The 18,779-nt window shown below is 34.7% G+C and overlaps 1 protein-coding gene across 1 annotated transcript in view; it reads right to left on the reverse strand.

Annotated features, from left to right (window-relative positions):
• Window positions 1-1,412: 1,412 nt before the first annotated feature.
• The window catches only part of TMEM30A (transmembrane protein 30A), a 39,123-nt gene continuing 21,756 nt past the window's right edge, over window positions 1,413-18,779 (reverse strand). The window contains exons 2-7 of the mRNA XM_042986678.1: window positions 16,267-16,374; window positions 13,536-13,643; window positions 8,692-8,779; window positions 7,418-7,561; window positions 6,546-6,752; window positions 1,413-4,093 (exon numbers count right to left, since the gene is read on the reverse strand). Of these exons, the coding sequence (XP_042842612.1) occupies window positions 3,900-4,093; window positions 6,546-6,752; window positions 7,418-7,561; window positions 8,692-8,779; window positions 13,536-13,643; window positions 16,267-16,374 (849 nt within the window). The 3' untranslated portion in view covers window positions 1,413-3,899. The remainder of the gene's footprint in view (window positions 4,094-6,545; window positions 6,753-7,417; window positions 7,562-8,691; window positions 8,780-13,535; window positions 13,644-16,266; window positions 16,375-18,779) is intronic.

An 18,779-nucleotide genomic window follows, 5' to 3' on the forward strand; every position in this document is an offset into this window, starting at 1 on the left:
AGTAAACTACAGAATTAGGAAACAGATCCAACATAGAAAGGTGACAAGAGATCATGGGATAATGGCTGTGTAACTAGTCAAGAAAACAACCAGCTCAGATTGGCATAAAAGGACAAATACAGAATAGATCTCCCTAGTAAAAACAGGGAATCAGATTATCTGATATTTGGGGACAAAAACCCTTCAAAACTATTGATGAGAATATGGTGGACCTGACAGAATAACTGGGAAAAGCTTAAGATAGGTTTCTAGAAATTATGTGTTAAAAATGAGGCAATTATTAATTCTAGGAAAAATAAAATGATGTGAAATGTAATCGTGGTGCAATGCTTTGCTCCACAGTCATAAGTAATAATAGCTACTGTGTTTCCCAAATATGATATAACTGTAATAATAATGGGAGAAGGAAAGGTATGTTAAAGAGCTTTAATCAGCAGGTTAACATTATCGAGAAGATATTAATGATGACTACAACCATTAAATCAAGCAATAGCAGACTAGGCATATTGTTTAGATACACTAAAACAAATGCCAAAAGATAACTTTTGGACTCAAAGTGATTATCTCTAAGACTTAAAGAAAGTTGGGACAGGGACTACTGGTTTTCATCATAAGGCTTGTTGATTTTTTTTAACTGTATATACACGTTACTTTGATAAAATATAAATTTATTTATTTACAAAGCTATAAAATCAAATAAGGTCACCGTGGTCGATTTGATTTTAGACATGATATTTATTTTGAAATTTTGAATGACATTAGGGGAAATATGATTTTTATGTTTATTGAATGGAGCATGGGCTAAAAAAAAAGCTCTAAAACACTTCACTAGATCATCCAAACTCTACAAACATTTATGCATCAAAACTCCTCTTGAAACAGCACTCCTTTACTGCCTCTCCCCTCCTTTCAAAAAACACATGTTTATAAAGAAGACTTTTCACCTTAACCAACAAAGGACGAAACAAGAATTCTAAGGCATTGTTTCCATGAAGATAGAAGGTGAGCGTTCATTAACCCTCCAGTCAGCTGTTCTCTTTCCTGGTCTGGCTTTTTGTTTCCTGTATGCCCCACCCTCTTCATTATTTCATCATCCTTACTTCTCTACCACTTCTTCCTTTTCTATTTACTAGACACTTCCTTGATCTAATACCAAATTTAGCCCATCTACCTATAACTCAGGTGACAATATGACCACCTCCTGGTAAGAACAGATGTTTCTAAGTAATATATACAAACCTTGCAGTTAATGCTGTCAAAATGATTAATATATATCCATAATGGCAATCAAATCTAGACATAGAAATGTTAAAACGTGGGATTTATTGACCTTGGGCTAAAATTTAGTGCTTAAACATTAACAACAACACTGAGGCATTATTATTTTAGCAAGACACTTGAACATAGCAAAATTAATTTTGTTCATTTTTATTAATACAGAACATACTAACAGAACATTATCTTTAAATATAATCAAGGTTACAAACAAACTGATACTAACCAATAAACAAAAAATATTCACTTGACTCTCCTCTTGGTTGAATAATTCTCCATTTGGTAGTACAATTATTTTTACCAATTCATTTTTAACTGCCTTATGATTTCAATGAAACTTCTTAGCTTTTACATATTAAATAATTCCTTCAATTGGGAAATTTCATATATCAAAATACTTCCTGTAAGTCAATGCATTCTTCAATGCCTTCTACTTAACCTGAATGCAATAAAATGCAGTATGATTCTCTAAAAGTTGAATATGACATTAATATTTCCAAAAGATGAGCATAAGCCCCATAAAAAAAGAAATGTTTTTCCTTCCCACCAGGCTTCGCAGAGGCCATATGAATGTTCCACATTCTTCATAATTAGTAACAGGAATCCCTTAGCGCTCAAACGGCAGGAGACGGGAAGGAAATTAGGCCATCGATGAACTTGTAAATAGATAAAACTCCAAATATATCTTAAGATTCTGTCTTCACTCCAGATGAGAAAGTGTTGGAAGGGTCTTCAACTTTTCTTTCGTGGCACCTTTGGTCCCCTAATTAGAAAAAGAGACGCAGGACGGCAGTCCTCCTTGAACAAAACAAACTCAATCCGGGAAGACTGGCAAAAACCTTCTCTCCCAGTGATGTGTCCCAGAAAATAAATTGCCATGTGAAAGAGGGTCAGTGGTCAGAATAAATAACAATATTCTGAAGGACTGACAAGACAAAGAATATTTTTAGACAAAGAATACCCTATGCACTCAGAAATTTCAGGATAATCATACATTAAGTACCTCATGCAAGTGCTATTCTACCAGTTAAAAGTAATTATGAATTACAAGTTCTTTTAACTAAATTTCATGTTATACAAAACTTAAGAAGTGTGGCACATTTCTATTAACCATTACATTATTTTTTGTTGTTTTTTTTTTAAAAAAAAAACATATATTAATCAAAATTGATACATTACCCAGACCTTTTGATTTAAAATATAACTGAACAAAATCATCACAAACTCTGAATAAACAGCCATTCTTCTATACAAATATAGGAGTTATTTTAGTTAAAAAAGAAAAGCCATTTCTATGCAATTAAGCCACCTCTGATTAAGACATACATTTTCATGCATGTTGAAAAAGTAAGTTTATATTCAACAGTAAGTTCCATAGCAAACAAATTACAGCATTTATTCAATAAGGAATATTAAAATAATTCCAGTTAATAGAAAATAAAGTAACTTCAACCATATATATTATAATTTATCATGTGCATACTGCAAAATCTCCAGAATTTAATTAGGAAATTTAAAGAATTTATTTTTTAAGTGTCTTAGGAAAAACCAACCAAAATAATTGGTACCTTAACCAAAGAGAATGTGCATACATCTCTATATTTGACCTATATGCAAAAATTGAATGAAATATGAAAGTCACTGTTTTCTAAATTTTCTACAATACAACATTAGTACTTAAATCAAAACTTACCTGCAAAATAAAAATAGCCTGAGGTATTTCCAATGCTGAAGCAAATTTCTGAATGTTAAATACCACAAGAATGAAAACAGTTTCCTCTGAACACTTACATCTGGCAGAAGATGAAGGTCTGCCAAGAAATTTTCCCATCTCACCTATATTCTTTTGTCCCTTATAAAGTATAAGCTTCAAGGGAAATGATCACATGTAAAAACATATCAAGTGAGTTGGGGTTCCTGACTGCAACATCTTAATCAAATGGAAAAAGGAATTTTAAATTCTCCCACCTGAGACCCATCTGACCTCTTCAGACATGACCATTAATTCCTATGCTAGACAAGGTAAGCATGTCCTTTGAAATCAAAGCTATACTTGACAAAGAACTGTACTGGATAAATGGAATACTTGAACAACCTCAACAAAGATGGCACTTTAAGCCTTTACACATGACACATGAAAATGATGAAGTGTTTTATTTAGATTTAGATCTTTTTTGTAACTCTGAATCCTGCAAGGTTAGCAAGGTGTTATATTCATACATCTTGTAATCCCTTTCTTCACACAACAGGCACACATATACAGCATCACATGTCAATATAATATTATCAACACAGCATAAATATTTAAGCAATAGATGCATTTCACATAAAAGAGACTATGCATCATATGGCCTGACCCAACAAAAAGCAAACATTAGAATGCCATTTCAGCAGTTATGGTGTTGATATGATCTATATAGTTAATTTGTTTCATACCCGTCATATAGTTCCATAAGACATCCATAAGGAAGAAGCAAAGGACAAAAACTGTTTTTTTTTAAAAAAACCAAAGTTATGTGCCAACTTCAAAAATGACATACTAACCAGACATCAGCATTCGAAAGCTAGGTTGAATAGGACTGGCCTTGATGCACATGCAGTAAATCTGTTTTCAGAATATAAAATTAAATGGTAATGTCAGCAGTATTACTACTGTTTCTATATTTATGATTGATTACTAGTAGTACAACTCCTAGAAGGAAGGAGATGGATCCAATAGTGATGTAAGCAATCCCCAAAAATGGATTTTTTCCTCCCATCCATGAAATAGTGCTCAAGATCATCCGTTTTCGTCCATCAAAAGAGTGTACAGGGTAATCTGAAGAATGTATAGGAAGGCTTTTCCATGTCTAGTTACTTGATCTTTAAAACACAACTTAAAAAAAATTTGGCATTTAATTGCTTGTAATTCACTGGTATAATTCTATGATACACAGGCACCTTACTCACATTTTCCGAACCACAAAATAATTACATGACTATTACCTTGAAGCACTGATTTAGCAAGTTAAACATTAGTAGTGAAAACCAATATAGTTTACAAGCAAAAACAACTGAATTTAAGGGTTAAATGGCTTCTCAGGTACTTTTACTCTCATTACACAGAAGGGGCAAAAGACCACAAAGAAATGTAATGTGAAAAAAATATTTCAGATGAACAGCAATAAAACCAACAGAGGAAGAGAAGACTGACAGACCAGAAGAAAAAGGAAGAATGAAGAGGTTGGAGGTCTCTGTGAGCTCAAAGAGCATGTGTAATAAAAGAGTAATTATGAGAATATAAGAGGACTCAGAGCACAAGGTCAAAGAGTATGATATTGAAGTTTTAACTTGTTGATTTGGAGCAATGACAAAACTCATAGTGTGATGCAGAGGTGATGGCTGAAAGAGAGTAGAAATGAAGGGTGAACTGTTAAAGAGATTTAAGAAATGGGACACCAGTATATTCGATGAGCTATCTACATGGACCAATTCTAAGATTTTGGCAAGAATTAGAACAGAGAACACAGAACTAAATCCCTATGTGAAAGGTTTACAACCTTTTCAAAGACATCTTTTGAATCAAGTTTAGGCCCCATTTGTTTCTCTCTGCAATTTCCCATCCCTACGGAAGTGCCCTATTACTCCAAATGGCAGACTCTGCCAGTTTCTTAAATCAACCCTAAACCTGAAGCAGGAGTGATTATAATAAGAGTTCTAACTAATATAACACTCTGGGAGACAAACTATCAAATCACTCATGCTAGCCTCTCTGTATCCCAACCCCCCAAAATGGGCTTCTATCTTAATTCTGGTGTCTGGTTCCCACTTGATACCTCATTTTTATAATTACCCTTGATGCTTCGCAGACCCAAATTCCTGTCTCGTCAGTCTTTGAGAGCCTAAGTTCTTTGATTTCTCTTCTCAGTGCCTTGGATGCAAATAGTCTCTTAACTAAGACAAAGTACTAAGTACTCCAAAGACTTCCCTAAATTATGCTCTAGGCTACAGGGTGGTATCTGCCCTTACTCCTTACTAGATCTTCTGGATGCTGTAACAGAGCTGCCTTCTACTCTGGCACTAGCCTCAGGATAATTGCTCCTATGTGGGCCTCGTTTCCAAAACGTGGCTACTTTTAGTCTGTCATTATCAGGTCATATTCAGTTGCATACTCAGGTGCAAAATTAAGAGGCTAAGGATCCAAGAAGACATTTGTTTTGAAATTAGGTCTATTAACCATTCACTAATACATTATAAAACTAAAACTAGTTTTAATAGCTCATTTGGATTATGAAAAATCAAAAATGCGAAGCATTAGCAAACATTCAAATGCTAATATTTGAGAAAATTTTCATTCATGATATATGTAAGCAATGGGCTACAGATTAAAAGATGTAAGGACTTTGTTTAGAATAAAGGGTAGTGTCCAATTATTGTCAGCTAAGGAAGACTTTGTAACCACGCCAATATGGCTATGGCTTGGTCTGATTACTTGAGTGAACTATCTAGGGATGCGGCCTGTAGTAGTGGCAGATGGTAAAGTCATGGCCTTTGGAGTCAATGGCTTGATTAGGAACCCCAACTCTTCTACTTATTATCTGCATAACCTTGGGTAAGTTACTTAAATGCTCTATGTTCCTATATACGTGGCTACGTACATGGAGATGATGATACCCATCTCATAATGCTTTAAATAAAATAAAATAATGCATGAACAGTACTTGGTACAATGTTGACATATAATCAGAATGAAATAAATTATATTTATCAGCACTGAAAAGTACACCTGAATTATTAACGTAAAATAATACAGCTAATGATAAAAGTGTTTTGGTACTATGAACATAATAGTTACAAACAATTATGTTGATGTGAACTAACATTCACTGATTCTTAATATCTAAAGAATATATAAAAGTATATATAGATACATATATCTAAATAAGCTGAATGCTAATTTAGCATCAGTTGTGTTCACTGGCCTTTGCATTAAGCTCAATTACAATTTCCATTGTAGAAATATCTAGCATATTAATAAATCTACCACCAGCATCTTAAATAATTTTATCAAATAATATGCCTGAATCCTAGTACAAAGTTTATAAAAGTTTAAGACTTCTAGAAGATATAAGTGAAAAGATACCCTCTCATATGTATACACACATATTCTTACAAAAATGAGATCAAAACTAAAACACAGAATAGCATGTCACATAAATGAGATAAGACTAAACTATACTCTTTCTCTTTTCAAATTCTATGAATCTGTGCACATGGCCAAAAAAGGATACTGTATGTGATATTCAAATAGTATCGTCCAGCTGGCAATGTTGGATGTAAATCACTTTTCCGCTCTATTAGACGATATAACTTACGAAAAGTAGGTAATGCTGCAGTTCGCATCCAAACAATAAAATCCTCATTTATGAACCCATTATTATCTGGTTCAGAATCCAGCATGTACACTGGTTTAACCCAGTTTACTGGCTTTGTTGTATCTTAAAAAAAGAAGAGAAGGGTGAGGGGACAAAATATTCAATTCTATTAGGAGTTTCACTGAAAATTCACACTCAAATAAAACAAAGATATGCAAGACACAATCTGAATATTTTTCCTATTTTCAAAGGTATAAATATATGCATATTCCAAGAAAGTCTTGAAATCTAGAGGCAAACCAATTCCTCATGTAATAACAAGTAATTACAAAGATTTGATGGCTATCTCCATTATGAAAATACTAAAAGTATGCTATGAGGTACATACCAAAAAGCAGATGATTTAATGCAAAGATATAATGGTAAAAAACATTACATTGCAAAATTTAGGAGGTACAGAATCAAAACTAAATTTAAATTTATAATTATAATAAAAAATTGGGTCTTGTTTAAAAGAAACTTGCCTGCAATTTGTAAAGACAATGGCTGAAATGCTTATAAGAAAATACCAGAAAAATTCAAGATTAAATGTACATGCACATTTCCTTTAGAATTTCAGTACATTAGAACATCCTACATATTTTACCTAACTTGGTATGAAGTTAAGAAAAGTTGCTGTTTGTAAAAAAGCATAAAAGTTTTTAAGATTCTAAAGATAGAAAATTTTAGGTACTTCATTAAAACTCCTTGCTTATATCATATTTGAAAGAAATATTAGTAAATTTTACCTTTAAATCGTTCTTCTAGACTTTCTCCTCCAGGGGGATTTCTGAATTTTACATTTTTATCTGTCCACCAAGCAATACCTTTCTTTTTCAAAGGAATAGGTGTAGGATGAGATTCATTGCCAACCAGAAACAATTCTAATGTATCTAAACACACAAAAAAGAAGAAGTTGCTAAGTATCTATTGAATATCCATAGCATCTACTATACTCTGAGAAATAAGGATCTGGTATCTGCTCCCAAAAGGGGTTATAACAGGGTAAGCAGGCATATGACATATATTTGCTCTTGACTACTTATATGTGAATTATCTATGGTAACTTTATAATCCTAGATGGACTTCTCTTCCCTCAATATAGTTATAGGTCACTTCTCCTATATGGCTAGCTGGTATATGAGAAGGCGAAATGTTTTAGTATTAACCCAAATAAAATAATTTTCAGGGTAAATTTGCTTCTCTTCCTTTTCTTTAAAAAATGCACTCCTAAATAGTTTCTGACTTATCCATTTCTCTACCTGCACTGTGCAATATGGTAGTTACTAGCTACATGGCTACAGAGCCATTGACATTATGGCTGGTCCAAATGAATATGTTTTGTAAGAATATATTATTATACTTTTGAAACAATACATTTCAGAAATTAAAAACTCAGTACAAAAAAATAGAATATAAAGTATCTCCTTAACTTGAATTTAAATTAAAAAAAGAATATAAAATCTCACTCATATTTTATACGCTGAACACAATTTATACAGTAAAAAGGTAGTAATATTTGGGGCATATTGGCTTCAATAAAGTATATTAGTAAAAGTAATTTTACTTGTTTCTATCTAGTGTTTTTTAATGTGCCTATTATAAAATTTTAAATTATGTATACATGTCTCACAATGATGGTTTACATTATATTTGTATCAGACAGTGCTGCCCTAAAAGATCAACTATAGCTCCTTTGTAATGGTATAAATATTTGAAGTTGGTGGAAAAGGCAGCCTGGTTTTTATTTTCCCATATATGAAATGTGAAAGTTAGCAGAATGTCTCTGTTCCTTTCTTCCCAGGGAGAGAATTCATTCTTAAAGTATAAGAATTCTCAAAAAAGTCCCAAATCATTATGACATTCCATTGAATAACTAGTTGATATATTTATTTTAAAGTTGCTGAATTTTTCAATTTCATTCATGTTTACTAGACTACCAAATCAGTATCAATAAATTATACAAAGTTTTGTAATTATATATATTTATAATCCGTATCTTTTGTTTATAACTATATCATACCATTAAACATGCTGTTGGCAATAGCTCCACAAGGAGCAATTGGTTTGTCTTCGTTTCTTCGATAAGGCTCACATTCTTTACTGGGATTCTGATGTTTGAAAGGAAAAGAAGAAAAAATTATTACACAGGCCTCCAGGAGAACTATGAGCTAGCCATAGTTTAATTACTGATTAAAAATTCAATCCCTACATGTGTCTCACCTGCAATGCATACAGAATAGATCTGTATTGTAAAGACTATAAATAACATCACATTTAAATACTCAAACTATTTCTTAACATAATTACCTTACATAAAGGTAATAATTGTATTAACTTTATAATGTAACCCTTCCTTGCATGTATTTTGTCATACATGCATATATCAAACTGACTTTTTAAAAATTTTCATATCAACACAAAAATCATACCACAAGGAGTTTTCTGTGCAAGAAAAATTAACAAGCAGTCTGTTGCCAATCTTAAACCAAAAGTGGACTGGAGACTCTAGGTCCAGCTATATACTACTATGTGCCTTTGGGCAAGTTCCTTGGTTTCCCTGGGCCTCACAAAATGAACATGTTCAACTAGATAATCTCAAATTGTATAATTCTAGGTTAATCCCATGGTCCTATGTCAAAGGAAGGAAGGAGGGAAGGAGGGAGGGATGGAAGGGGGCTAAGGTAGATTCATTCCTAGAATATACCGCTCTTCTTTAAATTGTGCATCCAGATACTAGGAAAACAAAAATGTTTTGACTTAGTCCCCACTGAAGATTTCAAGGAGATGTAGCAGTTGCAGGATTAAACCAGAGATTCTACCAAGTCTGAGATTAGGTATATGTCCGGGTTGTTCTGAAACTCCGAAGCTACAGTAAGCCATGTCTCAAAACACATAAAAAAATTAAAAATAAATAAATAATAAAATAAAATAAAATAAAACAAAACAAAACAAAACAAAACAAAACAAAACAGACTAAGATATTCTTGATTGGAAATTAACTAGACCCTAGTTAGTCCTTTTAGGGCTATTCTATTACCAACCAACACTGGCTTGTATCCAACATTCTCTGTGTCTAGACTGGATAAAGAACTGCCTGCAGGGAAAAAAAAGGCTAAAGAAACATGTGGCAGGGATCTCATTAAGTCTCTTTAATATCTGACTTCTCAGCTTTCTGTTCCCTAAGCCATCTAGATTTATAAAGTTAGTACACTGAGACCTTGAAGACAGACAGTATATAACTGGCTTATGACTACTGGAATGTTTTGATGAACACTGCGATTTCAAAAAATAAAAGTTTTAAATATAAATAAACTCTCAGAAGGGAAAATATATCCTAGTCACTAAATTCTTCAGTAAGTTTTAAAAGAAAGGAAAATATTATTTACTACCTATACATCAGGTACTGAATGCTAGATACTTTGCAGTAACTGGCTTCGGAAAGCCATGTAATGAGTACCTAATATATCATGTACCATGCAAGGTGCTAGAAACAGAAAAAATTTTTTTAAATAATAAAGTCACAGTGTAACAGAGGAAATAGATCCATACACAACCAATTATTATATGAAATAAGAGTCATGATGAAGGTGTCAATATATGTGTCTATATTCGTTCAACATATATTTATTAAATGTCTTCCATGTGCTAAGCTCTGGCAAGGTGTTTGGTATATGGTGGTTAAAGAAAGTCATGCTCCCTGCCCTCATGAGCTTACAGTGTAGCTGAGAAAACAGAAGACAAATAACTAAATATATAATTACAAATTACACTAAGTGTTATGAAAATAGTGTGCAAGTGATTATGGGGGATGGCAAAATAAATTACTTTGGAATCTATGATAAGGAAAAGTTGGCTCTGGAGGTGGTATCATATAAGTTAAGACCTAAAGAATAGGAGACAAGCATGTGAGAAGCAGGCAGAAGAGGGTTTTAAGCAGAGAATAATACATGCCATTGAGAAAAAACTGTGTATTTCTGAAAAGGTAAAAGGTAAATCTAGTTAGAGAATGGGAACAAGGAGAATGACATGATGACACTGGAGAATTATGCATAGTTCAGGTCATCCTGAGATTTACTCCAAGTGCTAGTAGACCACTGAAAAATTTTAAGCAGAAAGTGGCATTTACATTTTTTTTTTTTAAAAGATCACTATAGTGACTATGTAGAAAATGACCTCAAAGTAGGGCCAGAACAAATGATGTGGAGAGAGTTTGGAATGAATGATGTGGAGTTTGTTAAGCAAGGTGAGATGTGACTTGGGATAAGGTATGAATGAACTAAATATGTAAAGAAGTTATTTTGTATCAAAGGGCACTAAAGACAATAGCAGGCCTCCAGATGAGAGGGCCTCCAGGGGAAGAGTTAAACCAGCATCCTAGGCAAATAAAATGTAAAAGGGGCAGATTACTTGGTCCCAGGAATGGTTAGGGAGCGGCTTACATTGCCCAGGGCAGCCAGGTCATAGGTACGTTAAAGACAGAGTATGAGCGGCCGCACCAGGTTCCTCAAAAAATTAAAAATAGAGCTACCCTATGGCCTAGCAATAGCACTGCTAGGAATCTACCCAAGGGATACAGGAGTGCTGATGCATAGGGGCACTTGTACCCCAATGTTTATAGCAGCACTTTCAACAATAGCCAAATTTCAACAAGAGCCTAAATGTCCATCAACTGATGAACGGATAAAGAAGATGTGGTTTATATATACAATGGAATACTACTTGGCAATGAGAAAGAATGAAATCTGGCCATTTGCAGCAAGGTGGATGGAACTGGAGGGTATTATGCTAAATGAAATAAGCCAGGTAGAGAAAGACAGATACCGCATGTTTTCACTCATATGTAGATCTTGAGAAACGTAACAGAAGGCCATGGGGGAGGGGACGGGAAAAAAAAAAAGTTAGAGAGGGAGGGAGGCAAACCATAAGAGACTCTTAAGGACTGAGAACAAACCAAGGGTAGATGGGGGTGGGGGAGAGGGGAAAGTGGGTGATGGGCAGGGAGGAAGGCACTTGTTGGGATGAGCACCAGGTGTTGTATGGAAACCAATTTGACAATAGATTATATTTTTTTAAAAAAAGAGTATGAAACAATGAAGCTAGAATAGGAGGTTGGTAGCAGATTGTGAAGGATTTTACATATAATATTAAGTAACTTGGACTTCAATCTGTCCACTCTTAAAATCTTTAAAATTTTTGAAAGCCACCTGGTTTTAAAATCATGTATTTTGATCTAGCTCAGGGATCAATAAATGATAGACTGCAGGACAAATCCAGCCCAGCACCTGTTTTTACAAATAAAATTTTACTAGAACACAGCTACACTACACCCATTCATTGTAAGTACTATCTATGGCTACTTTCATTCTACAGTGGCAGAAGGGGGTAGCTGTATCAAGAGACTGTAAGACCCACAAAACGCAAAATATTTACTGTCTGGCCCTTTACAGAAAAAAATTCATCAATTCCTAGTGTAGTCTAAAAGCTTTGCTTGAAGCCTGTAAGAAAAGAATCAGTCTCCACTTCTTTTGCCCTCACTAAAGACAGGGTGTATCTAAATTTAAAAAAACTATAAACTATAAATCAACCCCCATTTTCTAGGTCTCTGAACACACCCAATTCATAATCCCCATCAACAAATTCAGAAAGGACTAGGAACCTGGTGTGTCTCACAGGACACCATCTTCTCTGGATTTGAGTCCTAACCCCACATGGATTGCAGAATATTGCACACTTAACCAGAACCTTTCAATAGATTCACTATTTCTTAAGATCTCAAACATCAGGGACTAACAATAAAACCAGTAAAGATAACCTAGAGCAGCTATACGGTCACAGGACTATTCTGGTTATAATATAGTCTTAAATTGCATTCTAAGAGATTCACTGTTTCTTTTTTTTCTTAATTTTTTTTCAATGTTTATTTTTTTCTGAGAGACAGAGCGTGAGGGAGGGGAGGGGGGGGGGGGGGGGGGGGGGGGGGGCGGCGCAGAGAGAGGGAGACACAGAATCCAAAGCAGGCTCCAGGCTCCGAGCTGTCAGCACTGAGCCTGACGCAGGGCTCAAACCCATGAACCATGACATCATAACCTGAGCCAAAGTCCGATGCTCAACCGACTGAGCCACCCAGGCACCCTGAGATTCACTGTTTCTAAGAAATCCTCAATAGCTCTGGAACTCTGAAGATTTGCTGCATTAGCAACAATTACATAAAATACTTGGGCACCACCCACCACTATGAAAAGTTGAACAACAGTCAGGAAACTAAGATCCTCTAGCCCAAATAAGGCTGGGCATCAGAAGGGAAGCTTGTTAAAAAGATATTTTAGAGCTTCACCCCTGCAGAGACTGGTTTACTACACTTAGGAGAAGTCTGGAATCTGTATTTTCAAAAAGGTTCTCAGACAATTTTTCGGTAACCCATCCTTTGAACTTTACTACTCAGGCTTACCACAAGTTAAAAAACAGACAGCATACATGTTCAATTCTAAAACATAACCTCAGAAACTAAAAGTAGTTTATTTATACATTCTTACCGAGTATAACAGTAATTAACAAACTCAAAAAAGAACCAATTATATACCCAGAATACTAGACTCATCAAAATTCCATTACAGACTAATAAAGCAAAAATCCAATGACACTACTAGAAAGAAGCAGGTAGTAAGAAATTGTAAGAAATCATTAATCTGTGCAAATTCCAGGCGAAAAAAAATTTTAACTAAAAACCCTCACTAAACAAGTATAAATGACAAGTAACACTTTAATTTCATCCTAACATTATTAAATTTAACATTTGTAACTGAATAATTATTACACATTCTTATTTACATCTATCACATTTTCATATTTCATCATTTTACTTACAAGCAAAGCACTAGCATCTCCATTTAGCTGACTGTCATCTCGAGATTTCACATAACGACGATGGTTTTGATAGAAATTAGACAGTCCATAATACATAAACACATTACCCTAGAGAAAGAGAAGGGAAACAATTCTCATATGAAACTATTAAGTATAAACTTGTTTCATGCATACTTAAAGGCTATGTCATTTGGACTATATTAGTTGAGAATTTGTAGTAACTTAAAATAAGCACTAGAGTGAACCCTACCAATCCTTAACAATCTAAAGCAGTACAAATTGTAAACAAAGTTAAAGAAGGTATGGTACAAAACTCGAAGAGTAAACTTTGAAAATATCCTTAAAGACTTCAAAGAAGCACTATCTGCATTAAAAAAAAATACCTCAGGGAACCTATTAGCCTATTCTCTACTTTCAACTTCAAATTTTTTACAATTCAGATTGGTTTTCACCCAGAGTCAACTTTTCATTTTTTTCTTATACAATTTTTTTAATGTTTATTTATTTTTGAGAGAGAGACACACACACACAGAGCACAAGAGGGGGAGAGGCAGAGATGGAGGGAGACACAGAATCCGAAGCAGTCTCCAGGCTCCGTACTGTCAGCACAGAGCCCATCGCAGGGCTCGAACCCACGAACCATGAGATCATGACCTGAGCCAAAGTCGGACACTCAACTGACTGAGTCACCCAGGCGCCCCCCAGAGTCAATTTTTCAAAGGGACAATGGTCAACTTTTATTTATTGCCCAAGTAAATTCTGAACTTGAATTGAGACATAATATATTTCTCAACAAGATACTACACGTAATATAAGTAATTAATAAATTAACAATTAGTAAAGTATCTAAGATAATGAGTCAATGTGTAACAATAAAAAAATACTTTAATATAGCTGGAGGAGCCAATTGGAGTAACTTGTGAAAGAAGGGTAATCTATATACACCACAATTGTTGAGAAGGTACCACAAAACCATCTTGAATGACTTAGGGTTATATATAGGAGGTAGCAGAAACAGTAAGCTATTTTCTCATTTCTGGTTGCCACCTCCATAATCTATAATCAAAAGTAACTCAATTAAAAAAAATTCAGTAACATTTCAAGTATGCTTTATTTGATTTGCTATTTTCACATACACAATTATTTATTTAAAATTTGATTTTCAAATGTCAAATTATGCAAACTTTCCCACTCTGTATAGAGAAAATGTTTATATACATAAAAACTTTTTTTTTGGTTATCAAAAATATCACAGAAACAAAGAATATGCTTAAAAATATCTCAACTAAGAAACAGTATAGTAAATTCAACTTATAAACTGAAAAAGAAATCCTTTCAATGAATACTAAGACAAAATAACTTTGAAAAGGCTGTTAATCCAATTCAAAGTTTGGTCTTGTGAAGGGACACAGAGCCCACAAAAGAATGCACTTTTCAGAAAGAGAAGCTCTGAAATAAGTGTTTTTGGATGGGGACAGAAACTACTGAAACTACTAATCATTACAAGTCTGTTTTATCTCCTTAATTCTGTCTGTTTTGACAAAAGCAGAACTTAATGCACCTATCTTTACAGTTTTCTTCATCACAGTGAAAAAGAATAGAATTTTTATGATGTTTTAAATTTATATGGGGGCTCCTGGGTGGCTCAGTTGGTTAAGCGTCTGACTTCGGCTCTGGTCATGATCTCACAGTTCGTGGGTTCGAGCCACACGTCAGGCTCTGTGCAGACACGTTCAATGTCTGGAGCCAGCTTCCGATTCTGTGTCTTCCTCTCTCTCTCTGCCCCTCCCCTGCTCACACTCTCTGTCTCTCTCAAAAATAAAACAAAACATTAAAAAGAAATTAAATTCATATGTTATTTCTGCTGAAACATAGTAAAATAATTAAATTACTGTCTTCTCCCACATTTATTTTCATGTTTTTTAAGATAGTGTTATTATCCTTTATCTCAGTGCAAGAGCATCTACAACCACTAGATGGCAACCATCTACCAGAGACTATAAAAGTCACCGAGGCCTTTAAAAATATTTTAAGTGTGAAAAAATCTAAAAAGTTGACATGTATTAAAGTAGTTTGGCTCCCTGAAGAATAAAACACTAATTTTTTAAGCTCAATTTTTAGGTAAAGGAAAGCCCAAACTGGTCGTATAATGCCTATTCTATATCTTCATGTCTTTTATAGCATCTGCTCAATTTCCAATGACGGATAAGTATGAAAGCAAAAGACACACTGACAACTACACACACACACACACACACACACACACACACACACACACACAGTGTTCTAATTGCTTATCAAGACATAAAAGATCAATAAGGTTTCACTAAGTGTTTGCATTTATGGTAATTCCTATCGGATAGAAAATAATACAATTAAATGATGAATGAATTAGTAAATGTTCTAAAGTAAAACTTGCTTTAGAATTAAAAGTAGGTTAAACTATTTGATATAAACATGATAAAACCTTGATTTGTATAGTAATAAAATTTTCCAGTGAAAAGATAAAATATTTTAAATTTAGTTTATAAAGTACTAACTTAACTACTTAAATAAATACATATATTTAATTACCAGAGAGCATAATGCAACAGCCAAACAAAACAATCTTGCTCAAAAGTGTATGTACTTCAAAAATTAAAGTGATTACAAAAAAATGAAATAACTAGTAAAAAATTTTTAATGAAGTATTTTTTAAAGCAGGCTTTTCTAACACATTGGGAATACTGACCTCAAATGACTGTTCCAGTGTGAAGTTAATGGTACAAATACAAGGTGTCACATTCGGAGACAAACATTTATTGCAGGGACTGGAAGGGTCTGTTCCGGTATAATCAATCTGTAAGAGAAAAATGTAAGTAAGCACTCCCTTGAAGAAAGTGGATACACTCTGAAATAAATTGCTATTCAAAGGAAAAATGAGTCCAATGAAACAACTTATAGTACAGAAAAAAGTTGTTTTTAAGGTATCTGTTTATATTGACAAAGTAAGGTAATAAAAACTGGAAAGGGTCCTATATTATTCTACTGGCTCATCTTTCCTAAATTCGTCTCTCCTTTTTACCAAGAGAAATATAGTTCTACATAAAATCAGATATAAAATTCTTTAAAAAAATTTTTTTAATGTTTATTTATTTTTGAGAGAGAGAGAGAAAGAGAATGAGTGGAGGAGAGGCAGAGAGAGAAGGAGACACAGAATCTGAAACAGGCTCCAGATGTGGGGTTCGAACTCACAAGAGGAGAGATCATGACCTGAGCCAAAGTCGGACGCTCAACCAACTGAGCCACCCAGGCGTCACAGATATAAAATTCTAACTACATGATGTATAAAGATTTCAACTGCTATATAAAGTCTAAACAATTAAAATACCAAACTGATAACAGAGATCAATAAACCAATCATTGCTCTCAAATCTTCCCATCTTGAATACTTTTCAGTCACCTCAGCTTTCCATGGTACATTTTCAAAAAAAACAAAAACAAAAAAACTTGGTGTTGTAAAATAAAGAATTTGTGTTGTCTGTGTCCTGGTTTTCTGGCAGGGAGCTTCTAAAACCCTTGGAATTTCCTGAATGACAGGAGTATACTTGTTTTTGATAAGCCTCTTGATTCACACACTAGAGTTTGTGCTAAAGAGATGGCTCAAGATGGGGGCTGGTCACCAGAAAGACTGTATGTGGTTAGGGACTTTGGCCCAGCCTGACCTCTGGGAAGAGGGAGAAGGATAGCAATTTAGTTCAATCATGTGGGCTAATGTTTAATCAATCATGCCTGGCCATGAAATGTCAATAAAAACTCTGGAAATGGAAGCACAGGGGAGCTTCTTGGCTGGTTAACCCATTGATGTGCCAAGAGAGTGTGATGTGCCCTGATTCTATAGAAAGGCAAAAGATTCTTCTTTCAGGATCGTCCCAGACCTCAACCAATGTGTCTTCATTTAGCTAGCCCTAATTTATGTTGTTTACGGTAAGACTGCAATCCTAAGTATAGCACTTTTCTCAAATTGAGTCATTCAGACAAATTATTGAATCTGAGAAGGGTCATAAGAACCCCAGATTTACAGTCAAGTGCAGATGGCCTGGAGACCTCTAAACTTGCAACTGACATCAGAAGGACAGGTGTGTGTGTGTGTGTGTGTGTGTGTGTGTGTGTGTGTGTGTGTGTGTTGGGAGGGGAGGTCTTAGGAAACCCCTGGATTTGTGCTAGTTAACCAGAAGTGTGGGTAGCCTGGGGACCTGACTTGCAGCTGGTGTCTAAAGTGGTGTCGGTTTTGTTGAGAACCATGCCCTTACACCAGTGGAGTTTGACGCTAGCTCACAATGGTTAGTGTCAGAGTTGAATCCTCTGTACTCTACCTATACACCCCTCCCTCCCCTAACCACTGGCAACCGCTGATCTTTTTACTGTCTTCACAGTTTTGCCTTTTCCAGAATGTCGTACAGTTGTAATTACACAGTATGTAACCTTTTCGGATTGGCCCCTTTCACTTAATATGCATTTAAGGTTACTCCATGTCTTTTCATGGCTCAACAGCACATTTCTTCTTAGTTTTGAACATTATTCAATTTTCTGGATGCACCATAGATTATTTATCCATTCACCAACTAAAGGACACCTTGGTTGCTTCCAAGTTTAGGCAATTATGAGTAAATCTACTATAAACATCCTTGTGCAGGTTTTGTGTAAACCTACGTTTTCAGCCAATTTGAGTAAGTAACAGAGTAGGGATGCTGGATTGTAAGGTAAGAGCACACTCCATTTTGTAAGACTGCCAAACTATCTGTATTATTTTGCATTCCCACCAGCTGTGAATGAGTTCCTGTTGCTCCACATTCTTGCCAGCATGTGCTGCTGTCAATTTTTTGGATTTTCACCATTCTAATAGGTGTACAGTGGTATCTCGTTTTAATTTACAATTCCCTAATGATGTTATCTTTCATATACTAGTTGCCATCTGTACATTAGGGACAAAATATATCCTCCCATAATTCACATGTTGAGGCACTAATTTTATTTTATTTTTTTTAATTTTTTTTTAACGTTTTTATTTATTTTTGAGACAGAGAGAGACAGAGCATGAACAGGGGAGGGTCAGAGAGAGGGAGACACAGAATCTGAAACAGGCTCCAGGCTCTGAGTTGTCAGCACAGAGCCCGACGTGGGGCTCGAACTCATGGACCGCAAGATTGTGACCTGAGCCGAAGTCGGCCGCTTAACTGACTGAGCCACCCAGGCGCCCCTAGG

This window comes from Panthera tigris, chromosome B2 (assembly GCF_018350195.1).
Source record: "Panthera tigris isolate Pti1 chromosome B2, P.tigris_Pti1_mat1.1, whole genome shotgun sequence".
Taxonomy (NCBI): domain Eukaryota; kingdom Metazoa; phylum Chordata; class Mammalia; order Carnivora; family Felidae; genus Panthera; species Panthera tigris.